This window comes from Bos javanicus, chromosome 11 (assembly GCF_032452875.1).
Source record: "Bos javanicus breed banteng chromosome 11, ARS-OSU_banteng_1.0, whole genome shotgun sequence".
NCBI lineage: Eukaryota > Metazoa > Chordata > Mammalia > Artiodactyla > Bovidae > Bos > Bos javanicus.
Window position 1 is genome coordinate 3,391,387 of NC_083878.1, and position 27,560 is coordinate 3,418,946.

At 39.0% G+C, this 27,560-nt stretch overlaps 1 protein-coding gene across 3 annotated transcripts in view; it reads right to left on the bottom strand.

Annotated features, from left to right (window-relative positions):
• The window catches only part of TMEM131 (transmembrane protein 131), a 186,679-nt gene that overhangs the window by 100,957 nt on the left and 58,162 nt on the right, over positions 1 to 27,560 (bottom strand). For 2 of the 3 annotated variants that reach the window (XM_061431586.1, XM_061431584.1), the window contains exons 3-5: positions 18,515 to 18,613; positions 16,971 to 17,011; positions 4,049 to 4,117 (exon numbers count right to left, since the gene is read on the bottom strand). In XM_061431586.1, coding sequence (XP_061287570.1) covers positions 4,049 to 4,117; positions 16,971 to 17,011; positions 18,515 to 18,613 — 209 coding nt within the window. The remainder of the gene's footprint in view (positions 1 to 4,048; positions 4,118 to 16,970; positions 17,012 to 18,514; positions 18,614 to 27,560) is intronic. The other variant, XM_061431587.1, reaches the window with a different exon arrangement.

The window sequence follows — 27,560 nt, forward strand, 5'->3', positions numbered from 1 at the left end:
TTTATCTTAAAGGATTCGTGAAATTTTTAAAACTCCCTTTAAAAAATGAAGTGAAAAACACTGGGTATAACTTCAGAAACAATCTCTCTAGAGATTGTTATTGCTAAGCTTTTCAAAATAAGAAAACTCACTACATTAGATTTTAAGTTTTGCTACTGTCCATTGATCTCATCTGTCCCCAGGCTCATGGTATCATCATAAACATGGCCCTTGCCACAGTCCTAGACTGGAGCTCATCAGCCTCTCTCCTGATTCACTCAGGATGAGAACAAACTTAAGACAGTTTTACTCAACATTGTTTTTAAAAAATAATGAACGTTCTTGCTGAAGATCAAAGTGCATGGCATGTTTCATTAAATATCTTGCATTTGACAGAAGGAGACTGGGTCACATTAAAAACTTTATGTTTTCTTGCCTCAACATTGTACCTCAACTTTTTTACACGACAGGAACAAGAGTGATGTATTTCCTATCTGAACATTATGGTCTTTAAATCCAACACCCACAAGTCAGTTTTACTCTTCATATAACAATTATCTGCAAACACTGATTCCATCTACCGGTACAGAAGGAAGCATACAAACTTCTCTTTATCCCCTCCAAAATCCATGATCTTTATAAGAATATAAAGACCTGAGAAGATGGAGTTGCTAGCACATAGATCTTCTGCTTGGAGAAGGACATGGCACCCCACTCCAGTACTCTTGCCTGGAAAATCCCATGAACCGAGGGGCCTGGTAGGCTACAGTCCATGGGGTTGTGAAGAGTTGGACAAGACTGAGCGACTTCACTTTCACTTTTCACTTTCATGCACTGGAGCAGGAAATGGCAACCCACTCCAGTGTTCTTGCCTGGAGAATCCCAGGGACAAAGGAGCCTGGTGGGCTGCCGTCTATGGGGTCTCACAGAGTCGGACACGACTGAAGTGACTTAGCAGCAGCTCTTCTGCTAACTGCTCTACCATGGTTCTATACAAGTATGACTGATATAGTCGAGTATTCTAGGTTTGAGATTGTAAAGAAATTATTTAAATTTAGTGTCTTTACTAGTAGAAAATGGTTAATGACAACTCTGACAACATTAAAAAGAAATGACAGTATTTTCATTTATTGACTCAATAGATCTGCGTACAGTTCCTATTACCTATCCCTTTAAATTATTTTCTTCTCATAAATGCTGGAGAGGGTACAGAGGAAAGGGAAGCTGCCTACAATGCTGGTGGAAATGTAAATTAGTATAGCTACTAGTAGGTTCCTTAAAAAACTCTAAAAATAGATCTACCATATGATCCAGCAAGTCCATTCCTGGGCATATATCCAGAGAAAACCATAATTCATAAAGATATGTGCACCCCAATGTCCACTGAAGCACTATTTACAATATCCAAGACATGGAAGCAACCTAGATGCCCATCAGCAGAGGAATGGATAAAGAACACGTGGTACATATATACATGGCATATTACTCAGTCATTAAAAAGTGAAACAATGCTATTTGCAGTAACATGGATGGACCTAGAGATTATTATAGATTGCCATACTGAGTAAAGTCAGAGAAAGACAAATATCATATGGTATCGCTTATATGTGGAATCTGAAAAAATGGTATAAATGAACTTATTCACAAAACAGAAACAGAGTAACAGATGGAGAAGAAAAACTTATAGTCACCAGGGGGAAAGAGGGGTTAGGATAAACTGGGAGATTGGGGACTGACGTATACACACTACTATATATAAAACAGATGATAAGGAATTAATAAGGACCTACCGAAAGATGCTGCTGTGAAAGTGCTGCACTCAATATGCCAGCAAATCTGGAAAACTCAGCAGTGGCCACAGGACTAGAAAAGGTCAGTTTTCATTCCAGTCCCAAAGAAAGGCAATGCCAAAGAATGCTCAAACTACTACACAATTACACTCATCTCACATGCTAGTAAACTAATGCTTAAAATTCTCCAAGTCAGGCTTCAGCAATATGTGAACCGTGAACTTCCAGATGTTCAAGCTGGATTTAGAAAAGGCAGAGGAACCAGAGATCAAATTGCCAACATCCGCTGGATCATGGAAAAAGCAAGAGAGTTCCAGAAAAACATCTATTTCTGCTTTATTGACTATGCCAAAGCCTTTGACTGTGTGGATCACAATAAACTGTGGAAAATTCTGAAAGAGATGGGAATACCAGACCACCTGACCTGCCTCTTGAGAAATCTGTATGCAGGTCAGGAAGCAACAGTTAAAACTGGACATGAAACAACAGACTGGATCCAAATAGGAAAAGGAGTACGTCAAGGCCGTATATTGCCACCCTGCTTATTTAACTTATATGCAGAGTACATCATGAGAAATGCTGGGCTGGAGGAAGCACAAGCTGGAATCAAGATTGCTGGGAGAAATATCAATAACCTCAGATATGCAGATGACACCACCCTTATGTCAAAAAGTGAAGAACTAAAGAGCCTCTTGATGAAAGTGAAAGAGAAGAGTGAAAAAGTTGGCTTAAAGCTCAACATTCAGAAAACTAAGATCATGGCATCTGGTCCCATCTCTTCATGGCAAATAGATGGGGAAACAGTAGAAACAATGTCAGACTTTATTCTTCTGGGCTCCAAAATCACTGCAGATGGTGATTGTAGCCATAAAATTAAAAGATGCTTACTCCTTGAAAGGAAAATTATGACCAACCTAGACAGCATATTACTTTGCCAACAAAGGTCTGTCTAGTCAAGGCTATGGTTTTTCCAGTGGTCATGTATGGATGTGAGAGGTGGACTATAAAGAAAGCTGAGCACCGAAGAAGATGCTTTTGAACTGTGGTGTTGGAGAAGACTCTTGAGAGTCCCTTGGACTGCAAGGAGATCCAACCAGTCCATCCTAAAGGATATCAGTCCTGGGTGTTCATTGGAAGGACTGATGTGGAAGCTGAAACTCCAATACTTTGGCCACCTGATACGAAGAGTTGACTCATGTGAAAAGACTCTGATGCTGGGAAAGACTGAAGGCAGGAGCAGAAGGGGATGACAGAGCATGAGATAGTTGGATGGCATCACCAACTCAATGGACATGGGTTTGGGTGGACTCCGGAAGTTGGTGATGGACAGGGAGGCCTGGCGTGCTGCAATTCATGGGTCGCAAAGAGTCGGACATGACTGAACGACTGAACTGAACTGTATAGCACAGGGAACTCTACTCGATACCCTGTAGTGGCCTAAAAGAGCAAAGAATCTAAAAAAGAATGGATATATGTACATGTGTAACTGATTCACTTTGCTGTACACTTGAAACTAACACAACATTGTAAATCAATCTTACTCTAATAAAAATTATAAAAAAAGAAAGGCAAACAAAAAAAATTAAGTTAAAAAAATCATCTTCTTCTGTTTACTTATCAGAGTAGCATTACTCTAGTAGTTATATCATTTAAGATGTTCTCTTTTCCTAACTGCTAAATTGAGCTGGAACCAAATATAGGTTGAAGACTTGTCTTCCCCTCAGGGTACCTGAGATGTGCAAAACCCAAGACCCAGAGGTAGAAGGTAAGCAGAAACAAGGTTTGAGGAAGTAATTCTGCGGTTGAACCACAGCTTCCTATAGGATCTGCTTTTGTTTGGCTTACTGGGTTGATAATATTATTTATTTGATGACATATAAAAGTTTGTACCTTACAAGTACATGTATCAAACAAACTAATATACTCTTCTATATCCACAAGGAAAAAATGTTAAATAATAAAGATGGAAATTAAGTGCTAATCAGAAAGGTAACCCTAAGTTTAATGTTGCTTCTAAAGATAGGATCCTCTGAACCAGACACTCCAAACTGTAAATATTTTTTGAACTTCAAAAGTTAAAAGAGTATACGCTAGACTCATAATAGATACTTACTTCCCATGTTCAAACTGTATTCAAGGTTATTTACTTTCCTGATGACTTGAACATGTAACTTTCTCATTCAAGATACCACAGGCAAAAGCCAAGACACATGCATGCATAAAATACATATAATGGTTTAATGGAAAACTGTGGTTAAAAAAAACAACTCTGAACTTACTGTTCATGGAAATCCAGCATTGGTGGCTCAAACCGTATAGGTCTGCAATTACCCCGGTACAAAGATATACTGTAAGTAAAAAGAAAACAGTGTTAAGAAGCAATTTTTCAAACTATGTATTTCCCTAAACCAAAGCCAGACACTTGAGTTTTTTTCATGAGAGAGTATCTAGAAAAATGGAGTCTAATGTATTAGAAATATGTGTTACTTTTTATATTAGAATAAATCAATAAATGCATGTTTTTAAAAAAGAAAAAAAACAAGTATTTTTCCTATTCAAAGGTACATGGAAACAGAAAATACTCCAGTAGACTGCTGAAATTTATTTGGCTGATGTAACTGATAACTATATACCTTACATGTTCATTTGGATTTTCTGACAGAGGTACAATGAACAATAGTTAACACAACTAACTGTACCTGGATCCCATTTTAACTAAAGTGCACAAGTAACTGTACCCAGAGGCAATATATATAGAAAAAACCCTGCGATCCCATTTTAACTAAAGTGGCAAAGAACTAAACAAAAATCAATTTGGGGATAGAAGTTTCCAGGAACTGAAATATCTTTAATCTGAGAGTTCAGGACATACTGATCTATGACGTCTTGGCCTAAATATCTGAGTATCATTTCTAACTATTTCACTTGATATTAGAACTTCTCACTAAAACAGATCCCTGACTAGCAAACCTACTAGACATTATCACAACCAAATACTGATGCAAAGTAAAAATGACTTTGGTGGGGGTGATCCACGTACCTAAAGTCATCTGTTTAGAAACTAAGAAAGTGAGGAAGTTGGCCACTAAAGTTTCTAAATAGTAGATTATCTTTCTGTTGCATTTTAAGAAATGATGGAAGGGCAAAACTTATTTTTGTGAGACTATTTTATTTCATTACCTCCATAATTCAGAAGAGCACAAGCTTCAAATGATAGAGAAATTTCATTTAGGAAATACATTATAAATTAACAAGAACATACAGAAAATGTAGAAAATCTAGCTTTAATTCAATATAGAGTAAATATTTTAAGTAGTGGAATAATTGAGCTTAAAGAAATAAGGTTAAAGGTGTTTTCGGTCTCACCAATTAAGACCATTCCTCTGTGCTGCTTGATAATCTTCTACATGTGTTGAGCATTAAAGATGACAAACACAAGAAGGGAAAGGCCAAGTGTAAGATTATACTTTACTAGAGCGCAAAACTAAAGACCCTGGGACAACGAAAGACAATTCCTCACAAGACAGCTGCCACGTTATAGCCAGAGGTACAGAATCTACTCCCTGCTGATTTCTGCTCTTCTTAAAAAACATACTATAAGAATACTCTTCTGCTCCTTTAAAATAATGATGCTGATCAGTTCACCAGTTTTAACAGTAAGAACCTCAAACTTACCTAAACCTCCATCCAATCAAGAAAAAAGTGCAATGTAAAAATAACTATGTATAAGTCATTAATTTATATATATTAACACTGTGTTAGAAGCTAGAGATACAAAGGAGATTAAGACATTTTTTTTTTTTCTCTCACAGAACTGAGAACTGCAAGTGGAAATGTCTGAAGTGGTCAGGGAAGGGGGGCAGAAAAGTGCACATCCCATTCACTTGACACAAATAGCCTGAATGTCAGGGGCTGTCCAGTGGCTGGGGCTATGGGAACACGGCACAGAGCCTGTTCTCATGGCACGAACATCCCAGTAGGAAAAACAAACGTGGAACCTATCACGTGATGATGTCCAACATATAAAGACAGATCAAACACAGCAGGAAACAGAGACGGTCTCTCTGAGGAGGGACACTGCAGTTGAGACCGGAGAGGTGAAGATCGGAAGAAGAAAGCAGGCATGTCCTTGGCATGCTGAGGAACAGGGAGGCTGAATTGGCTGGAGTGCTGGAAGCAGGGGGAAGAGACCAGAACTGAGATGAGAGAGGTACAGAGGCCAGGTCTCATTGTAGGAGTTTGGATTCTCTTCTCAGTGTAACAATAAGCCTCTATGTGTTTGAAGCAAGAAGTAACATGACCTTTAAACTAACACATTTAAAAGGTCAATTCCTGCTGCTGTGTGAAGAAGACTGCAGGAGCCCAAGAGGGAAGCCCTATAGTTGTTCAGAGAGGAGGGGATGGTCACCGCGGCCCAGGGTGATGGCAAGAGAAGGTGGTGGAAGCTACAGACATCATGCTGAGGGACTGACTGTGGAGAGTAAGGGAAAGGAGACAGGCATCAGGATGACTTAAGATTCTGGCCCGAGAAACTGGATCCTCCGCCATGACAGGAGAGAGTGGGCTGGAAGCAGGGAAGGGTAGTGGGTAGGGATTCAGGAGTATTGTTTCAGACATTTACACTTATCTAGATGGATATGTCAAATACACAGATATTAATAGATCACATGGTTACTGCTTTATACTAAAAAGTTACTGATTGAAGGAAATGATCGTAAATCTAGTCATTTTGTTGAGTCAATTCTAACAATCTACAAATTCTCTTAGACCTTCCCCTGCTATTGTATGTGGTGTTGCTAAGATGACTGCTATCTTGGATATCTCTATAGACATATCACCTGCAAGTAACAACAATTCTGTTTCTTCCTTTTAAATCCTCAGACCTTGTTTTCCTTTGTTATGCCTCAAGGGGGCTAAGACCTGCCATAAAATGTTCCAAAGAGGTGGTGTCCAGCAATTGTTACTGTGACATTTACAGGATGCTCCCAGAATATGAGATAGAGGGAACAATATATAAAAGACGATTACCTCATAAATAAATGTGTATTTTCAAGACAACAGCAGATCTGTATCTAAGGAAGAATTTAACAGTTGAGTAGGTACAACACAAATTGTCACAGGCATATAAACTTATTTTAACAAAACCAAAAATCCAACAACATAGCTGTTGTGTACCCACAGCTGATCGAAATGGTCGCTACTGTTTATTTAGAATGGCCATGACACTGTTGAGTGCTTTAAAAAGCAAATGTCTATGAATCCATAAGGGTGAAAAATAAACTGGAGAAGCAGTATGAAAAACGGTGTCCTTTGTCACTTCCAAAGAAACAGAATCTGAGACATTAAAAAAGTAATACATGATCTTATATTTTCCGCAGTGATTGCATTTGTTTTAGAAGCCTGAATATAATTTTTATTTTCATGAAAATATTAACTGCTTATTTCGAGATAAGGAGATGAATAAGGACTATTTTCTGATTTCAAGTGAGAGAACAACTGGAGAGATACAAGAAATCTATGTTTCTTGGTGAACTATCAAGGTCAAAGTTAAGCATCGCTCAGTCATGTCTGACTCTTTGCGACCCCATGGACTGCAGCACACCAGGCCTCCCTGTCCATCGCCAACTCCCAGAGTCCACCCAAACCCGTGTCCATTGAGGTGGTGATGCCATCCAATCATCTCATGCTCTGTCATCCCCTTCTGCTCCTGCCTTCAATCTTTCCCAGCATCAGAGTCTTTTCACATGAGTCAACTCTTCGTATCAGGTGGCCAAAGTATTGGAGTTTCAGCTTCCACATCAGTCCTTCCAATGAACACCCAGGACTGATATCCTTTAGGATGGACTGGTTGGATCTCCTTGCAGTCCAAGGGACTCTCAAGAGTCTTCTCCAACACCACAGTTCAAAACCATCAATTCTTCTGTACTCAGCTTTCTTTATAGTCCACCTCTCACATCCATACATGACCACTGGAAAAACCATAGCCTTGACTAGACAGACCTTTGTTGGCAAAGTAATATGCTGTCTAGGTTGGTCATAACTTTCCTTTCAAGGAGTAAGCATCTTTTAATTTTATGGCTACAATCACCATCTGCAGTGATTTTGGAGCCCAGAAGAATAAAGTCTGACATTGTTTCTACTGTTTCCCCATCTATTTGCCATGAAGAGATGGGACCAGATGCCATGATCTTAGTTTTCTGAATGTTGAGCTTTAAGCCAACTTTTTCACTCTTCTCTTTCACTTTCATCAAGAGGCTCTTTAGTTCTTCACTTTTTGACATAAGGGTGGTGTCATCTGCATATCTGAGGTTATTGATATTTCTCCCGGCAATCTTGATTCCAGCTTGTGCTTCCTCCAGCCCAGCATTTCTCATGATGTATTCTGCATATAAGTTAAATAAGCAGGGTGGCAATATACAGCCCTGACGTACTCCTTTTCCTATTTGGATCCAGTCTGTTGTTTCATGTCCAGTTTTAACTGTTGCTTCCTGACCTGCATACAGATTTCTCAAGAGGCAGGTCAGGTGGTCTGGTATTCCCATCTCTTTCAGAATTTTCCACAGTTTATTGTGATCCACACAGTCAAAGGCTTTGGCATAGTCAATAAAGCAGAAATAGATGTTTTTCTGGAACTCTCTTGCTTTTTCCATGATCCAGCGGATGTTGGCAATTTGATCTCTGGTTCCTCTGCCTTTTCTAAATCCAGCTTGAACATCTGGAAGTTCATGGTTCACGTATTGTTGAAGCCTGGCTTAGAGAATTTTGAGGATTACTTTGCCAGCATGTGAGATGAGTGTAATTGTGTAGTAGTTTGAGCATTCTTTGGCATTGCCTTTCTTTGGGACTGGAATGAAAACTGACCTTTTCTAGTCCTGTGGCCACTGCTGAGTCTTCCAAATTTGCTGGCATATTGAGTGCAGTACTTTCACAGTATCATCTTCCAGGATTTGAAATAGTTCAACTGGAATTCCATCACCTCCACTAGCTTTGTTCATAGTGATGCTTTCTAAGGCCCACTTGACTTCACATTCCAGGATGTCTGGCTCTAGGTGAGTGCTCACACCATCAGTGATTATTAGCATACAAGACCTTCCCAAATAAAGCATACAGTACCTTCTGAGAGCTTTGGGAATGTGCATGAACTATGAAATTTAAAATGTTTTCCTAGGGGTAATTACTACCTAAACCAAAGGTACTCTTTGGCCCAGTATTTCTTAACGAATGATTTGTGGTCTACCTACATCTTAATCATCTAGGATGCTTGTAGAAATGCAGATTCCAGGGCTCTGCACCTCTGGAGTCTGATTGCTTACTTCTAGTATGGAGCCCAGAGAACATCCCTGGACCACAGAGGAGAAAAGAAAGAAAAACTCAAAAGCAAACAAAGCCCCCAGTGTATTAGAACGGTAAGAGAAAAGGCGTAGTCTGCTCATATCGCTTCCTTAGCGCCAGGCTGCGGCAGCGCGGCACTGAGAGGGCCCCTGTACCGCAGTTTCTCTAGGGGCGGAGTCAGCCCAAGGGAGACATTGAGCTCCCCTAGTGCTGTGGGGAGATCAAAGGACATCCAGGGTTCTGAGGCCCAAAGAACCCCACATAGGTTGAACTTAAAAAGGCACATTATTATTAAATTGTCAGAAGTCAAAGAGAGAATTTTGAAAGCAGCAGAAGTGACACATCACACACAAGGAGCACACCCCACCACATAGACTACAGTAGGCACCCCCATCTGTGGTTTCATTTTCTGCAGTTTCAGTTACATGCGTTCAACCGTGGTCTGAAAACACTAAATGAAAAATTCCAGAAACAAAGAACACTTACGTTTTAAACTGCACACCTCTCTGAGGAACACGGGGCAACTTCGTGTGTCTGGCTCTGCCCTGAGACATGACTCCCCTTTGTCCCTGTACCCTTCTGTATGTGTGACCTAGTGTCAGTATAGGAAGAAGTGGAGTATATTCAGTGTTCGGTACCACCTGCAGTAACAGAGCAGTGTCTGAAATGTATGTCCCACAGGTAAGGAGGAGCTACTGTACAAGTGGATTTCTCAACAGAAATTTTGTAGGCAGAGAGACAGTGGAATGACATATTTAAAATATTGAAAGAAAATAACTATCAAACAACAATACAATATCCAGCAAAGCCATCAATCAGAAATGAAGGAGAGACTTCACTGAACAAACAAAATTTTGGGGGGAGGGTAGTTCACTCTAGCCCCTTCTAATAAATATTTCTTTACTTTTTAAAATAAAAGTCATTAGCAGACCAACTGAAAAAATTAAAATAAGGTCTGTAGATTAAATACTACTATATGTAAATGCTAATTTCCTGATTTTACTGTGATTTATAACATAATGTACATATTTATAAGAAATATACATTGAAGTGTTTAGGGGTAAAAGAGTATCATGTCTACAACTGAGTCTGAAAAAATTCAGAAAAATAATTACACATATACATATATAGAGATAGGGAAAGAGAGAGAAGGAAAGAAGTGGTGGAGAGGGAGATGATGATCAAGCAAATGTGGTAAAATGTTACTAGGGGAATCAATCTAGGTCAGTAGCACAATTCTTTGTACTATTTTTGCATTTATTTTCTAAAGTTATTTCAAAACAAATGGTTAAAAAATTAAATATAAACTGAAAACTACAGTACATTTCTTGTAGACAATATATGCTTAGATCTTTCCTTAATATAGTCTGACAATTAGTGTTGAAACCTCTCAGAGTTACTGTAATATCTGATATGGTTGGGATTAAGTCTACCATCAAATTACTACAGTCTTCAAGATGTATGCAAAGTAGTACTATTTTTTGCATATATGTCAGTTCATGTACAGCTAAAAGCTCCAGAGCTATAAAATAAATGTTAAGTACATACCCAAATGAAATCTTAAGAAACAATTTGAGAACATTAATTTTTTCACAGAATTTAAAACAGATATTAGCAAGTTCTGGATCTGACTACAACCTTCTAGATGCTGATGGTTAACCACAGGCAACCAAAATGGCTGTACTCAGTATTAGTGAACAGCAAACTATACAATTAAAGAACCCCAACCATCCTAAACTTGAAAAGTACTCCCTAGTCCAGTGTTTTTGGCTTTTATCCTACAGGTACCAGGAAACTTAAAAGATCAGAAGACTCTGGTTCTTCTTGTGGACACTGCATATATACATACACACACAGATATACATATGTATCTCTTCCTACCTAACTGCACACAGTAACAATTCCAGCTGTTACAACAACACAATATAATAACATCAGCACTGCGCCCAACATCAGACACCTGCACTAGCTGTTCACCTGCTGAAACGCTCTGCCCTAAGACTTCACCAGGTAAGCTGAACTACCACTTCAGAGAGACCTTCTTATGGTCAAATCTGAAGAAGTAATAGAGTCTTGTCTATCCCAGACTTCTCTTGAGCTGACATTTTGTTCATTTACTTGGTGGCCTGCAGTTTTCCCCATTAGCAGACAGGTTTTACCAGGGCAGGAGTCTTGACTATCTGGTCTATTTAGCTCTGTGCTAGTTTTAAAATATGATCACAGATTCTCTGATAGGCCTCTCTTCAAGTAGTGGGGGCTTAATTCTACTTTCCTTGGGGGTAACTTCCCATGAATAAAACATGGTGGACGTGGCTGTGTGTGATTTCCAGGACTCAATTAGAAAAGACACCATGGCTTTCTCCTTGTGCTCTCTATTCGATCTCCTGCTCTAGCGTCATCAGCTGCTGTGACACATGGCACAGAGGTCCCCATGGTAAAGAATGAAGGTCTCTTGCCAACAGCCAGCAAGGAACTGGGGCCTTTTGCTAATGTTTCGTGAGTGAGCCATCTTGGAGAGGACCCACTGGGCCTACATCTTCAGATGCCTGCAACTCCAAATCATGTCTCGGCTGGAATCACATGAGAGACCTCGTGAGAGCCCCAACTACTCAGCTAGAATTGTTCTCAAGTTTCTTACTCAGAAACAGAAAGATAACTGCCGCTTTAAGCTTCTAGGTTTGGAGGTAATTTATTACAAAGCAACAGACAACAAACACAATGACTGAATCACCAATTCTTACTATAATGCCTGGTGTATGTAAAGATCCCAGTAAATGTTTGCTGAATGACTGAACAAATTTGCTGAATGACCAACAAAATTGTGGGTGTTAGCAAACACGCACAATTCAGTTCAGTCGCTCAGTCATGTCTGACTCTTTGCGACCCCATGGACTGCAGCACGCCAGGCCTCTCTGTCCATCACCAACTCCTGGAGTTTACCCAAACTCATGTCCATTCAGTTGGTGATACCATCCAACCATCTCATCCTTTGTCATCCCCTTCTGCTCCTGCCTTCAATCTTTTCCAGCATCAGGGTCTTTTCAAATGAGTCAGTTCTTCACATCAGGTGGCCAAAGTATTGGAGTTTTAGCTTTCACATCAGTCCTTCCAGTGCATATTCAGGACTGATTTCCTTTAGGATGGACTGGTTGGATCTCCTTGCAGTCCAAGGGACTCTCAGGAGTCTTCTCCAACACCACAGTTCAAAAGCATCAATTCTTCTGTACTCAGCTTTCTTTATGGTCCAACTCTCAAATCCATACATGACTACTGGAAAAATCATAGCTTTGACTAGATGGACCTTTGGTGGTAAAGTAATGTCTCTGCTTTTTAATATGCTAAGTTGGTCATAACTTTTCTTCTAAGGAGCAAGCATCTTTTAATTTCATGGCTTCAATCACCATCTGCAGTGATTCTGGAGCCCAAAAACATAAAGTCTGTCACTGTTTCCATTGATTCACCACCTGTTTGCCATGAAGTGATGGGACCGGATGCCATGATCTTCGTTTTCTGAATGTTGAGCTGTAAGCCACCTTTTTCACTCTCCTCTTTCGCTTTCAAGAGGCTCTTTAGTTCTTCTTTGCTTTCTGCCATAAGTGTGGCATCATCTGCATATCTGAGGTTACTGACATTTCTCCTGGCAATCTTGATTTCAGCTTATGCTTCATCCAGCCCAGTGTTTCTCATGATGTACTCACAAATAAGTTAAATAAGCAGGGTGACAATATACAGCCTTAACGTACTCCTTTCTTGATTTGGAACCAGTCTGTTGTTGCATGTCCAGTTCTAACTGTTGCTTCTTGACCTGCATATAGATTTCTCAGGAGGCAGGTCAGGTGGTCTGGTATTCTCACGTCTTTAAGAACTTTCCACAGTTTGTTGTGATCCACATAGATGTTTTTCTGAAACTCTCTTGCTTTTTCGATGATCCAACGGATGTTGGCAATATGATTTCTGGTTCCTCTGCCTTTTCTAAAACCAGCTTGAACATCTGGAAGTTCACAGTTCACGTATTGCTGAAGCCTGGCTTAGAGAATTTTGAGCATTACTTTGCCAGCGTGTGAGATGAGTGCAATTATGCAGTAGTCTGAGCATTCTTTGGCATTGCCTTTCTTTGGGATTGGGATGAAAACTGACCCTTTTCCAGACCTGTGGCCACTGCTGAGTTTTCCAAATTTGCTGGCATATTGAGTGCAACACTTTCACAGCATCATCTTTTACGATTTGAAATAGCTGAACTGGAATTCCATCACCTCCACTAGCTTTGTTCATAGTGATGTTTCCTAAGGCCCACTTTACTTTGCATTCCAGGATGTCTGGCTCTAGGTGAGTGATCACACCATCGTGATTATCTGGGTCATGAAGATCTTTTTTTGTATAGTTCTGTGTATTCTCACTACCTCTTCTTGATATCTTCTGCTCTGTTAGGTCCATACCATTTCTGTCCTTTACTGACCCCGTCTTTGCATGAAATGTTCTCTTGGTATCTCTAATTTTCTTGAAGCGATCTCTAGTCTTTCCCATTCTATTGTTTTCCTCTATCTCTTTGCATTGATCAGTGAGGAAGGCTTTCTTATCTCTCCTTACTATTCTTTGGAACTCTGCATTCAGATGCTTATATCTTTCCTTTTCGCTTCTCTTCTTTTCTCAGCTATTTGTAAAGCCTCCTCAGACAACCAATTTGACTTTTTGCATTTCTTTTTCTTGGGGACGATCTTGATCACTGCCTCCTGTACAGTGTTACAAACCTCCGTCCATAGTTCTTCAGGCACTCTATCAGATCTAATCCCTTGAATCACTACTGCTGTATAATCGTAAGGGATTTGATGTAAGTCATACCTGAATGGTCTAGTGGTTTCCCCCAGTTTCTTCTATTTAATTCTGAATTTGGCAGTAAGGAGTTCATGATCTGAGCCACAGTCAGCTCCCGGTCTTGTTTTTGCTGACTGAATAGAGCGTCTCTATCTTTGGCTGCAAAGAATACAATCAATCTGATTTTCATGTTGACCATCTGGTGATGTCCATGTGTACAGTCTTCTCTTGTGTTGTTGGAACAGGGTGTTTGCTATGACCAGTGCGTTCTCTCAGCAAAACTCTATTAGCCTTTGCCCCGCTTCATTCTGTACTCCAAGGCCAAACTTGCCTGTTACCCCAGGTTTTTTTTTTTTTTTAAACTTTACAATATTGTATTAGTTTTGCCAAATATCGAAATGAATCCGCCACAGGTATACCTTTTGCATTCCAGTCCCCTCTAATGAAAAGGACATCTTTTTTGGGTGTTAGTTCTATAAGGTCTTGTAGGTCTTCATAGAACCGTTCAGCTTCTTCAGCATTACTGGTCGGGGCACAGACTTGGATTACTGTGATATTAAATGGTTTGCCTTGGAAACGAACGGAGATCATTTTGTCATTTTTGAGACTGCATTCAAGGACTGCATTTCAGACTCTCTTGTTGACTATTTGTTGACTACTCCATTTCTTCTAAGGGATTCTGGCCCACAGTAGTAGATATAATGGTCATCTGAGTTAAATTCACCCATATCAATTCTTACTATAATGCCTGGTGTATGTAAAGATCCCAGTAAATATTTGCTGAATGACTGTACAAATACGTTAGCAAATACCCACAACCTACATTCATATAATGTTTTCATGTTTGCAACTGCTGATGCCGAATAAGTCTTCTCATTTGATCCTTACAGCAACCTTATATAAAGCATAACCTTACATCACATATAAGACATATCAGGCCAAGAAGTGATCTTCCCCAATTTGGAAATGAAAGTTGTGCTCAGAACTTTAGTAGTTTCTCTCAAGGCTACACAGCTGGTGAACACAGAACTCAAGGATCTTGATTTCTAATCTCCCAACACATGGCTCCACAACCCTAGGAGAAGGCATTATAAAAGGTGGCCTCGTGTCAATAATATTAAACCATTACTGATACTCATCACAACATTCTGGTGTTCGGCGGAAACAAACACTGACAGAACACTGCAGGCACATTATCCGCCATTATATGATGCAGTCAGCACATCTTTAAACAAAACATTATCAAGTAATTGATGACTGTATTAAAACAAAAGGGTGAGTCAGGAAGGAGAAAAATATAAATAAAAGTATGTTGGAAAATTCTGTCTTTCATAATTCTACTTCCCATGATCCTGAGATCAAGCAAGCAGAGCTCATGTCTTTGCAGAAGATCCTGCAAGTCCTTGGGGATGAAGCAGATGAAAGCGGGAAAGGGGACTAAGCTTTTCATGTGATAAATTTCCCTGGAGCAGGGGTTCCGTTTCACTTCCACACTGAGGGTTTTCACTCAGGACATCACGCAGAGGCGATACAAGGAAGGATGGGGCTGAAGCTCTCGGCTTACTAGAAAGTCACCAAGCAGCACATGGGCTATACAGCTGGGACACAAAAAGAGAGAGATCAGCGCAGAAACGACTGCTGCTATGTAATCGCTAAATCGTGTCCGACTCTTTGTGATCCCAGGCTCCTCTGTCCATGGGACTTTCCAGACAAGAATAATGGGGTGGGATCCTCCTCCAGGGGATCTTACCACCCAGGTATCTTATTGCCCAGGGATCAAACCCACGTCTCTTGCATTGGCAGGTGGATTCTTTACTACTGAACCATCAGGAAAGCCACAGAAATGACTACAGGAGGTCAAAAGACACAGTGTTCATCTCAGCAATCTCTCTGCCAAGTGGAAACTGGGGGGTTCCCCCAAGGAGAACCTGGGGGAGGCAGCACCCCAGGAGTGGCGACCAGAAGCTGCAGTCTTAAGCTAACTTCACCTCAGCTGTGACCTGGGCCTTGTGGACTGATTTGATGATGAGAGTAAGATGCCACGTGAGGCACACAAATGTGTCTTAGGCTTCTATCATCTGATTATAATATACTCTTCAAGTAAGCTGCCTTCTTTCACAAAGTGTATGCATTTTGTCATTTCATCCATACCTGTGCTTCATAAGCTCATCAGAAGTGGTGTCTCCACTGTCCTTCAAGATGTGTCAAGGAAGGGAGTGTATCCTCAGCCCCAGCACAGAGCAGACTAAAAGCCGACTGTGTAGATGCTCACCCCACTTCCCTACAGTATAAACTCCCTTGTGACAACTTGCCTTCCCTGGCTCCTCTGCTCCTCTTTCAAAGCACTTCCTCCTCTAATTCTTAACTAACACTATATTTCTCTTCCAGCTAAAAGAGAAAATAGTGAATGCTGAAGGATTCCGTTTTAAGAACATCAAAGAGAATGCAATACAGGGCTAGTAATCAGAAGATAAGGAATTCTATCTGAAACTCTGCCAGTCTAACCTTGGTTAGCACATCCCTTGGTTCTAAGACTCTTAAGAGTCCTCATGTATCAAACAAGGGGGCTCAACAAGACAACCAGTTAGGGTCTTCTGAGATGAGAACTCTCTCTCACTACAGGATAACCTCCTCCTCTAGGCGGCTGCAGGCAGACCCTTGATGATAACTGAAGACAGAAGCGAAGACCATAAAAAGTGGCTGGACCACAGGAGACGTCATTAGGGAGCTGTAAAGCTGAGCCTCTTCCAAACGAGGGGTGTTTCAGCTACAAGTAAACCACTCTGTATGTGATGACATGCAAGCTCAGATTTAAACCTGGTTTTACATATGCAATACTTGAAATACATGATATGATGTGATTTATAATCTGCTTTTCACTCTTCACCAAACAAGTATGAGAGAAAAGGACAGCAGGAATCCTCCCAGAAAGAACTAAAAGTATGTCAGTATCTTAGTGAATATATGAAACTTTATATTTTTAAAAAGCAGTTATCATCCAATTAAAAATAAATCTTAAAAAAGAGGAAAAGAAATACATGTATATTACTTCCTTACCTTTTCTGTTGGTATGAACTGAGTCCAAGTGTTGTCTCAGTCTGTGAAGGAAGAAAATGATGGTGAAAACACAGAAACCAAATGTTTATACTATAGACATACAGAATATCCACATATTTTATTACAGCTTCAACTTTGATTTTATACTCACTTTCAGGTTACATCTGATCCCTAAATCATGTGAAATGAACTGTCACACCATTATTATTCAAATGAGAGAACAATTTGGATTAAATTTTAAACAGACATGGAAATAATACAAAGTACCGGTATTTAATTTTTAGAAGTTTGCCAAACCAGTGCGTCCTATGAGAAGAGTCCCCTGTGAGGCTGCGTGTGTCTCTCACTGTTCACTGCTTCCCGGCTGTGTTTAGGGACTGGTGTAGTATGGTTCCTGCCACCATGGAGCTTGAGGTATGGGGGAGTCAGTCATTTTAAAACTAAACAAATACATATTTGTACACTGAATCAAGGACTTCAGAAAGTTGCTATGAAATTGGAAAGACACTATGAACGAAAATAATAGGTAACATGCTTAAATATGTCACAAGGGAAGCCCTGTCTGAAGAGATAACATTTATACTGAAGAGCAGTGGCAGTGTGTGGCAGTGGAGAAAACAGCTCCTGCAAGGGTCCTGGTACAGGGAAGAGCATGGGTGCTCAAGAAAGATGGCAGATTCATCTGGCTGGAGCCTAGAGAGAGGAGGGAGAGCAGCAGCAATGAGGCTGCAGGCAAGGCAGCACCCTGTTACGTTGTGCCCTGCTAAGAAGTCTGGTTGTGCTGTTCTCTAAATGCAGTACAAGGGGTCTGAAGCTGTAGGAGACAGTTACAGACATGGTCCAGACGACCTGAGTGCTAAAGACATTACTCTGGCTATAATGTCGGAAATGGATTAGAAGAGCCAGCAATCACAATTCTAGGTGTATACCCAAAAGAACTGAAAAACACAGAGCAGGGACTGAGCAGGTGTTTAGACACCCATGGTCAGCAGCATTATTCACAACTGCAACGCATGGAAGCAACTCATGTGTCTATTGACGGATAAATGAAAAAAAAAAAAAGTGTGGCTTACACATACAAAAGAATACTGTTCAGCCTTGAAAAGGAAGGAAATTCTGATACACACTACTACCTGTATGAGCCCTGAAGACTAAGTTGACACTTAGGCTACATGAAATAAGCCAGGACAAAAACTACATGATTCCATTTACATGAGATCCTCAGAGCAATCAAAGTCAGAGACAGACAGTGGAATGTTGGTTGCCAGGGGCTGCAGTAAAGGGAAGGGGGAATCATTTAATGGGCACAGTTTCAGTGTAGAATGAATAAGAAAGTTCTGGAGCTAGATGGTGGTGATGCAGAAACAAACATATACGTACTTAACAACACTGAAATACACATCTAAATATGGTTAAAACTGTAATTTTATGTTATGTATATTTTACTACCAAAATAAAAAAAGCTACAGTAATCAAACCAGTGTGGCAATGGCAGAAAGACAAACAGATAAATGGAACTGGAGAAGGGTCAAAAGTGAACTCACACATTTATGGTCAACTTGATTTTCAACAAAGGCATCAAGGTAATTCAACAGAGAAACATACATCTTTTCAACAAATGGTGCTGGAACAACTGGACAAAGCTGTGTGGAAGAAAATGAGCTTTTTAGCCTTTTTGGCTCAGATGGTAAAGAATTTGCCTGCAGCTGAAGGAGACCTGGGTTTGATCCCTGGGTTGGGAAGATCCCCTAGAGAAGGAAATGGCAACCCAATCCAGTCTTCTTGCCTGGAGAATTCCCTGGACAGAGGAGCCTGTTAAGATTACAATCCATGGGGTCACAAAGAGTTGGACATGACTTTCACTTTTCACTATCCTTGTATCAGACCATGCAATCAGATTAATTTTAGATAAATCACAGTTCTAAGCATAAAATTATAAAGCTTCAACAGAAAAACACAGGAGATTATCTTTGCCACATTCTAATAGACAAAGATTTTCCGAACAGTACAAAAAAAACAACACTAGTCATTGAAAAAAAAAAAATACACATTGACTTCAGTGAATTTTTGAAAATATGCTCACTAAAAGACATTGTTACAAAAATGAAAAGGCAATCCACATACTGAAGAGAAAATATTTGCAAACCACCTATTTGATGAAGGACTTGTATCCTGAACATATGGCAAACTTATGAAGCTGAATAATAAGAAAACCACTCAACATTTTTAAATGGGCAATTCTACAAACGTCAGTGAAGCACATGAGATGATGCTCAGCATCAGTTATCAAGGCATGGTGACCTACAATAATGTCCAAGACGGAAAAGACGGTCCATACTAAGGGTTGGCAAGAACGTGCAATAATAGACTTTTAATACACTGCTGGTGGGAATGTAAAACAGAATCATCATTATAGAAGAGGCTTGGTAATTTCTAAAGTTAAACTTAAAACACCTACAAATGTGACCAATCCACTCCACTCCTAGATAATTGCCCAATAGAAACAAAAGCATATGTACAAATACAAGAATTTTTATAGCATCTTTATTCATGGTAGGTCCAATACTGGAACAATCCAAATTTCCATCAACAGATGAACTGACACATGGATTGTGGTATGAACGATGGAATACCACTCAGCAATAAAGAGTAAACGCAAAGACTGGAAACCTTTCTTTTTTTCTATTAAATATTTCTTTATGATCTTGGAAAAATATTTTTATTTTCAAAGAATAGAAAATAACATTTGAATGGGAAAAAAAAGCATAAACTATTATATATGCAACACTCATGACTCTTAATTATGCTGAGTCAAATTCCCCAAAAGTACATTCTGTATGATTCTGTTTATATAAAATGATTTAAAATATAAACTGATAGTATCAGAGAGCAAATGAGTAGTTGCCTAGAGATGGAGAGTGAGGGTGAAGTGATTACCAAGGGTCACAAGTAAGCTCTGGGGGCCATCGATACATGTATTTATTATCGTGACTGTAGTAATGCTTTCACAGGGGTATAGTTAAACTTTCCAAACTGTACACTTTAAACAGTTTACTATATGTCACTTTTACTTCAATTAAAAAGTACAACCGAAGAATTCCAGGTCTGTGGCCCCCATTTGGAGTCGACAGAAAGGAGACTTAAGTATCATCCATGCATACTTTCTAAAGGGGAAAAAAATATCTTCATGAAGAAAATCTGGCCAAGAAGATTACTCATCAAGAATTGCAAATAAGGAAGCTGTCTTGTGAAAGATAAGCAGATACAGTAAAGGAACTGTGGAAATAAGGTTCGCAAAGCCAAAAGTAAACATTGTTTTTAAAAGTATAAGCCACAAAACAGAAAAATCATTTAACTATAATAAACAAGAATAGAGATCTTAGCACATGCCAATAATAAAACTCTAAATATTGAGAGAAAAGGGAAAATCATAATAGACACTACTGTGTGTGTGAAGTAACTTAAGAAATAAAGGTTTATAAATATCTTAAATACATACCAAAATTAAGCCTCTAAATCAAGAGATAAAAAGGCAAGTATAAAAATTAGATGGACTAAACACATATATAGTATGATTAAATGAGATAAACTTCTCTATTAAGAAAAACAAAAGGATCATGTCAAAAAAGCAAAGTCCAACTGTGAACTGTAAATACCTAATACAAAACGATGCAGAAAATCTTGAAAGCTGAAGAATGAGCAAAAATAAACAGGGTAAATACCTCCACCTTCTCTCCCCAAAAAAGGAGAGAAAAATCAAGCAAATAAATGTTATATTAGCAACAATGAAAAGATCCTGGTACCGTGTGCAAGTATTTTTATAACAGCAAAAAGAAATAAAAATAAAGAAACTGGGGGAAAGAAAACTGTAACTGAAACGTAAGCAAAGAGCAAGAGGCAATTCACTTAAAGAAAAATGAATGGCCAGTGATCATATGAAAAAGATGGCTAGCTCTCTAAACTGTGAAGCAATCCCCACAAGAAACTCAGATTTCCTATTTTACCATGTGATTAGCAGAAACCTCTGAGCTTCATGCTCAGAGATAAGGGTCTGTCAGGAGTACTCAGGGCCCAAGAAAATGCCTGTGCCATGTATTTCTGTATCGTCTATCAAACAGAAGACATACTTACAATACTGCAAAGTAAACGTCACTGAATCACAAACACATGAAGTTGGTGCCGCCTGACATACTGCAAATGATCTTTCACTGTGTCTGTCTACAAAAATAAGCACAGACTCCTTCCTGCCCACAATTCAGATTCCACTCTTCCACAGCATTTAAGGGCTCCGATCTCAGCCTACCTCACTGTTAGGCCCCACATTCCAGAGGAGTCTGAGCACTGTCTCTCTCTCTGAGAGCATCCCACAGGGATATAGAGAGGAAATTCTTCCAAACAAATGGAAAAGACTCTGCAAACATATATATGTGCTATGTTTTCAAATACTATTAAATTCGCTTATCATAAAAAAAATATGTTTATCCCTTAACCTAGTGGTTCTCAACTGGGGACAATTTTTGTCTTCCAGGGGCATTTGGCAACATTCAGAGACTTCATTTTTCTGGCTGTGCCAGGTTGTAGGGTCTTGGTTCCTTGACCAGGCATCCTTGCAGTAGAAGTGCAGAGTCTTAACCACTGGACTGCCAGGGAATTTCCAACATATCCTTGGTAAGACTCTGTATGCCTAAAACTGACTTCTTTTAGCTTAATTGTCTAAGCTTAATTGTTCAGCTTGTGCTGAAGCTGGCCACTCATCTCCTTTTACACATATTTTACGTTATTTTCTTAGTATTACCCTAAGTGGAGATTGTAATTTGTATGTTAAATTTACAACAGACTTGTCTGAATTAACACCAGCTTAGCTTCAATAGTCGATTCAATTCTGTCATTTTGCTATTTGTTTTCTACAATGCCCTATACTATTTTCATTCTTCATTTCTTTTAATCCTGTCATCTTTTGTCTCAGGTGACTTTTTGGAAGTGAAATGTTTAAATTCTTTTTGTGTATTTCCTATACTATTTTCTTTGTGGTTACCATGTGGATTAACCAAATATCCTAAAGTTGTAATACTTTAATTTGAATTGTTATCAGCTTTAACTCAATCACACTCAACGTGTACTTCTTTCCAGCTCCATCCCTACTTCTTTCAGTTGTTGGTGTCACAAAATTTATTCTTTATATACTTTGTATCTAAAACCAAATAATTATTTTAAGTATATTATTCTTTATGTAGAAACCAAAACGCGAAGTTACAAACCAAAGTGGCACTAATCATTGCTTTTAGACTATTAGGTTTTGTTTCTTTTTAATGTATTAGTCTCTTAAATAATGGAGAAAACAAAATGTGGAGTTTGAAACCACTGTTCCAATAAAACCGGCTTGTAAACTGCCCACGTTTCAATTCTACTGTGATCTTCGTTTCTTCACGCCTTTACCGTGTTTAGTGTTCCTTCATTTTTACCTGCAGGACTCTCTCCAGCATTTCGGGCAAGGGTTAGGTCTAATGGTAATAAGCTTCCTCAGCTTTTATTTATCTGGAAATGTCTTAATTTCTCCCTCACTTCTGAAGAACAGGTTTGCCAGAAATAGGATTCTTGGTTGATAGTCTTTTCCTTACAGCACTTTGAATATGGGGCCCACTGCCTTCGGGTCTCCAAAGTGTGTGATAAGAAATCTCTTAATAACTTATTGAGGATCTTTTTCACGCGATGAGTCCCTTTTCTCTTGTTGCTTTCAGGGTTTGTCTTTTAAAGGTCTGATGTAGCATGTCCCGGTGTGCATCTCTGAGTTCACCTTACTTGGAGTCCACTGAGCGTCTTGGATGCTCACATTCACATGAATTTGTGACATTTTCAGCCACTGTATCTTCAAGTGTTCTCTCTTTTAATTTTTTAGGACACTGCATATGTTGGTCCACTTGATGGTCATAGGATCCAGTGACTTTTATTTAATCTTTCATCTTTCTGTTCCTCAGAATCAAGAGTTCTTCATTTCAGTTACTGTACTTTCAGCTCAATTTTCTTTTTGATTTCTATTTTCCCCAGCTTCACTGAGGTATAATTGGAAAATAAAAATTATTTACATTTGAAGCATACAATGTGATGTTTTAATATACATATACATTGTGAAATGATCACTTCATAAAATTTTCTTTTGTGAGAACGATTAAGAACTACTAGCCGAGCAAATTTCAAGCATATAACACAGTATTATTAATTACAGCCATATTGTACATTAAATCTCCCGAACTTACTCATCTCGCAAAACTTAAATGTTGTACAATGACTGAAATGAAAACTTCATTAGAGAGATTCAAAGGCAGATTTGAGCAAGCAGAATAAAGAATCATCAAACTGGAAGATAAGACTATGGAAATTCTGGATCCTGAGGAACAAAAAGATGAATGATTAAAGAAAAGTCAGCATTATTATGAGAAAAATCTGATTGCTCTTGGCTTGTGCCCTTCTAGGGGTACTTGTGCTTCTTAGGTGGATTCTAATTTCTCTTCAAGTGTTTTGGTATCAAAAGTTACTGTCATGTCAGTGTTTCTGAACAAGGCTTTCTATATTTCTATTGATATTTTCATTTTGTTCATATGTTGTTTTCTTGATTTTCTCCACATCTTCCTTTAGCTCTTTGAGCATCCTTAAAATGACTGTTTTTAAAGTATATCTACTTTAAATTTGTACAGTAGACCTGCTATCAGGTCTTTTTCAGAGACGGTTTCTGTTGATTATTTTTTTTGTTTGAGTCATTTTTCATGTTTTTTTTTTTTTTTTAACACACTGTGATTTTTGTTTAAAACTGGGTATCTGAATCTAATAACATTCCTCTGACATCCAGAGGAATGACTCTGGATGTGAGATTCTCCTCCTTTTCCAGAGTTTGCCGCCTGCTTGTTTCTGTTTATTGCTTTTGGTTTTATAATTTTTGCAGGCTGTGTCTATGCAAAGATAAGCCTGAGGTCTGATCTTAAGGTCTTCTCAGGTCTTTTATGAACCCAGGCCCTTCCCTGAACATTCAAAATGATTTTTCTAATTTCTGCCAATTATGCAATAGCTTTTGAAGGTTGTTAGACCTTTAAAAATCTTCTGGGTCACTTAAGGATGAGGAACTTTTAAACAGTGGGGGAGTTGCAACAACAATGGCCACCTGCCTCTTTGTCTAACCTCTGAGATCAAAAGCAGCAGTCAGGACAGGGATCCCCAATACTTGGAGGACAGAGCCCTTTTCTGGCCACCGAGGCTCCTGCAGGCTGTGGGCAAGCTGTTTGACAAACACTGCACAGCTGCCTGCCACGGGGCCAGTGGGGGAGGGTGGTAACTGCTTTTATGCTAAACGCTGAAACGGACTATATTCTATGTTAATTTACGGACTATATTCTACTTTAACTTACCTCAAGCCTTCCCCTTGAAGTTACAAGCCTTCAAAAGACTCCAGAGTTCCAAAATAGTTACAGTATTTTTGTTATCGGTGGGAAGTCTCTCCCATATAGATGATCACTTGTTCTAGCACCCTTTACTGAGTGTTCCCCAACATTCTTCAGTGATTCACAAATCAAGTATCCATATATGTATGAGTTGGGCTGGACTCTGTTGCCTTTTCTGATCCATAAAAGTGGTTTAATTCATATGGTTCAACATAAAATGTAGAGATGCGCTTGTGTTTTACATATCAACTGTTAACCAGAAAACTTGCTCAAGTGCTTACTGAATCTAACAACTTATCTCCAGACTCTGGATTACCTCCATAAACTTACCATAATCTGAGGTGAATAACATTTTCTTTCCTCCTTTCTAATCCTTTTAAGTTTTTGATTATTTTTCTTGCCTTACTGGCTACAACTAGGAGATGTTGAGTATCAGTGGTATTTAGTGGGCATCTCTAACCCAGTCTTCATCTCAGAGATAAAACTTGTAGCATTTTGCTGTAAAGTTTGCTCTCTACTATAATGTTTTCCATACTGCTCCTCAACAGATTTTTTTTTATGGTTATGTGTCAGCTGGGGTTCTCAGCAAGATCCTGAGGAAAAATCCTCAAGTATTTGTGCTCATCTTGTTCTCATCTAAGAAATGAATTCAGCTTCCTTGTTCTATATACCAAAGCTTAGTAGCCCTGTCAACCAGGAATGACAACAGCCAAAGCACCACCTACAGAACACACGGCTGAGAGGACGGCTACGGTTTCTAATCATACCCTGGTGTCACCAGTGCTAACACAAGGAATGCACTGGAAAGAGCTGCACACGTGTCCTGCTGTGCAAAGAGCTCTGATACCAGGAAGCTGCGTAAGTACTACATGCCAGATTCTTGCTCTAACAGCTGAACACTGAGCAAATTATTTAACTTTTATGAGCCTCGTCTTCCTTATTTCTAGAAAACAAGAAAATCAAGTCCAATTTTTCTAGCAAATTTTTTATGAGTTGGAACAATTTTTACTGACTTACCATCAATTAATTTCTAGGACTTAAAAAATCACTATGAGCCAAAACACAAAAATATAAATTCCACAATCTGGGAGGGAATGCTCTCAGGCAAAATTCTAATTTTAAATCATGTCAAACAAAGCTGCTGCTTTGACTCTCTCCTTACTTTAGCTTTAATCTAATTTGGAGAAACCTGATATGTATTCTGCCATAGAAATACTACGTGTATATACTGTTGTTCTAATCACAAGAAACCAGGAGCTGTTTAAGAAACAGCTGAACTTAATGGCAAATTATTGCCAGAAAGAATGACATTATGTCAAATCAAAACTGCTGTTCCTAGGAAACATCCTTCAACATTAAAATGAATGATTCTTACACATTTCTATTCAAAGGGTCTAATATTCTGTTAGTTGAAGATATATAATCCATTCTGTATAGCACCCCAACATCAGGCACTCTGCCGGAGTCTCAATGCCGTTTCAGCGTGGCTGAGTTTACCACTTTAGTACTACCTGCCCTTAACACTGCAGTCTAAAATTGTCTTTGGTATAGAACTCTGAGGTCACCCCCAAGCTCTGGTCCCAGCATAGCAGCAGACCCAAAGAGTATGAGCAAATGACATCCCAGGTGACAAGCTCTTCCATACCGGAGTCCTTTTAGATATGGATTGACAGCCCCCCACTCCCACCACCAGCAAAACACGCCAAGCTTTCAGAATTTTCCACTTGCAACCCATATGTCTAGTTCCTAAAAGACATAAATCCACCTTTAATCAGTAATAAATAACTACATTTGGAGAACTGTTTTCAGAAATTCAGTACTGAGTTGCCTGCTCTCTAGATCCTACAAATCACCCGAAGTGAGATATTTTAAATGGTCACTCCTACAGGTTCTCCAAGTTCTTACCCTGCAAGAGATTAAAGAACTGGAAAAAAGAGACTAAGATCACTTTCTCACGAGATGGCTTTACAAACCCAGAGATCATTATATATCTTGTTTTATTCACTTTTAAAATATAAAAAGCCACACAAAGATGTTCTGTAAGCACAGTGCAGCCAGTGCCTGAGGTATGTGTTTCTTAACATCTCCTGGGTAAAAGTACAGTAAGTTTATCTAAAAACTTAGAAGCAGGGAAACAGCTGTCATCCAAAGCACCGATCTGCTTCACTGTCAGAGAAACAGAACCTTATGACCGATCACCTTTTTTCTTGCTTGTCTGGCTTAGTGCCTAAAACCTAAATTTACACCACAACACAAATAGAAATCTTACTCCAGGCTCCTAGCAGAATTATTTCTCTGTTGCCTTAATCAAACTTTAATTTTTACTTTCCTGCCCTCATTATGAGCTTCAGGAAATGTTTTTTTCAGAACTATATTTAAGTCATGTATTTAGTTTATAATTAAGTAAAACAAACACATGATTGGCAGCATCATGTAACAGAGATATGAACAATCACAAATGTATTTCTACCACACCCGAAGTGAGAAGAACAGAATTCCAATACCAGTCCCATTACTGCAAAGTCACGAAATTTTGAGCAACTTTCTAAATCTTTTAAACCTTGGTTTCCCTTGAATATAAAAAGTAAAAAATTATCAGTCATGTTACCAAATAACATGACACCTGAAAACACATGTTATTATGATGAAGGTGGTAATGCTATAGAATAAGCACAAAATATGGTAAAAGTTTTGAAGAAAGGTGAAAATCAGCCATGAGAATCAGGAGTGGTTAAAATGTCATTTATTGTCTCATTCAGCTCTGAAATCCTAGAACTGATTTTTGAGCTGGGAAGACTAAAATGGGCTTCATGGTGATATGTGAGCTAGATCTGAAAGGAAGGATAGGCTTTTTATCAGATTACATCTTCTAATTTTATGCACAATGTATTTAAAGACATGGCTTAGGATGGCTACGGGAAGGATGACATAAATGTAAATCCACAGTACATACACCCTTTGGAGTTCTCTTCCAGATAAGTATCTACGGTCCAACATCCAAATTCATGTGTTTTCCTCACTGGCTCCATACTCTATAATACAGTTTACCAGCAATTCCAGTGCTCCTGATCTGACACTCGCCACCTATCCTCCCAACATCCCCTACAAATATTTAATTTAAAAGATAATTCACACAGCTAAGAAGGTTTGTATTATTACC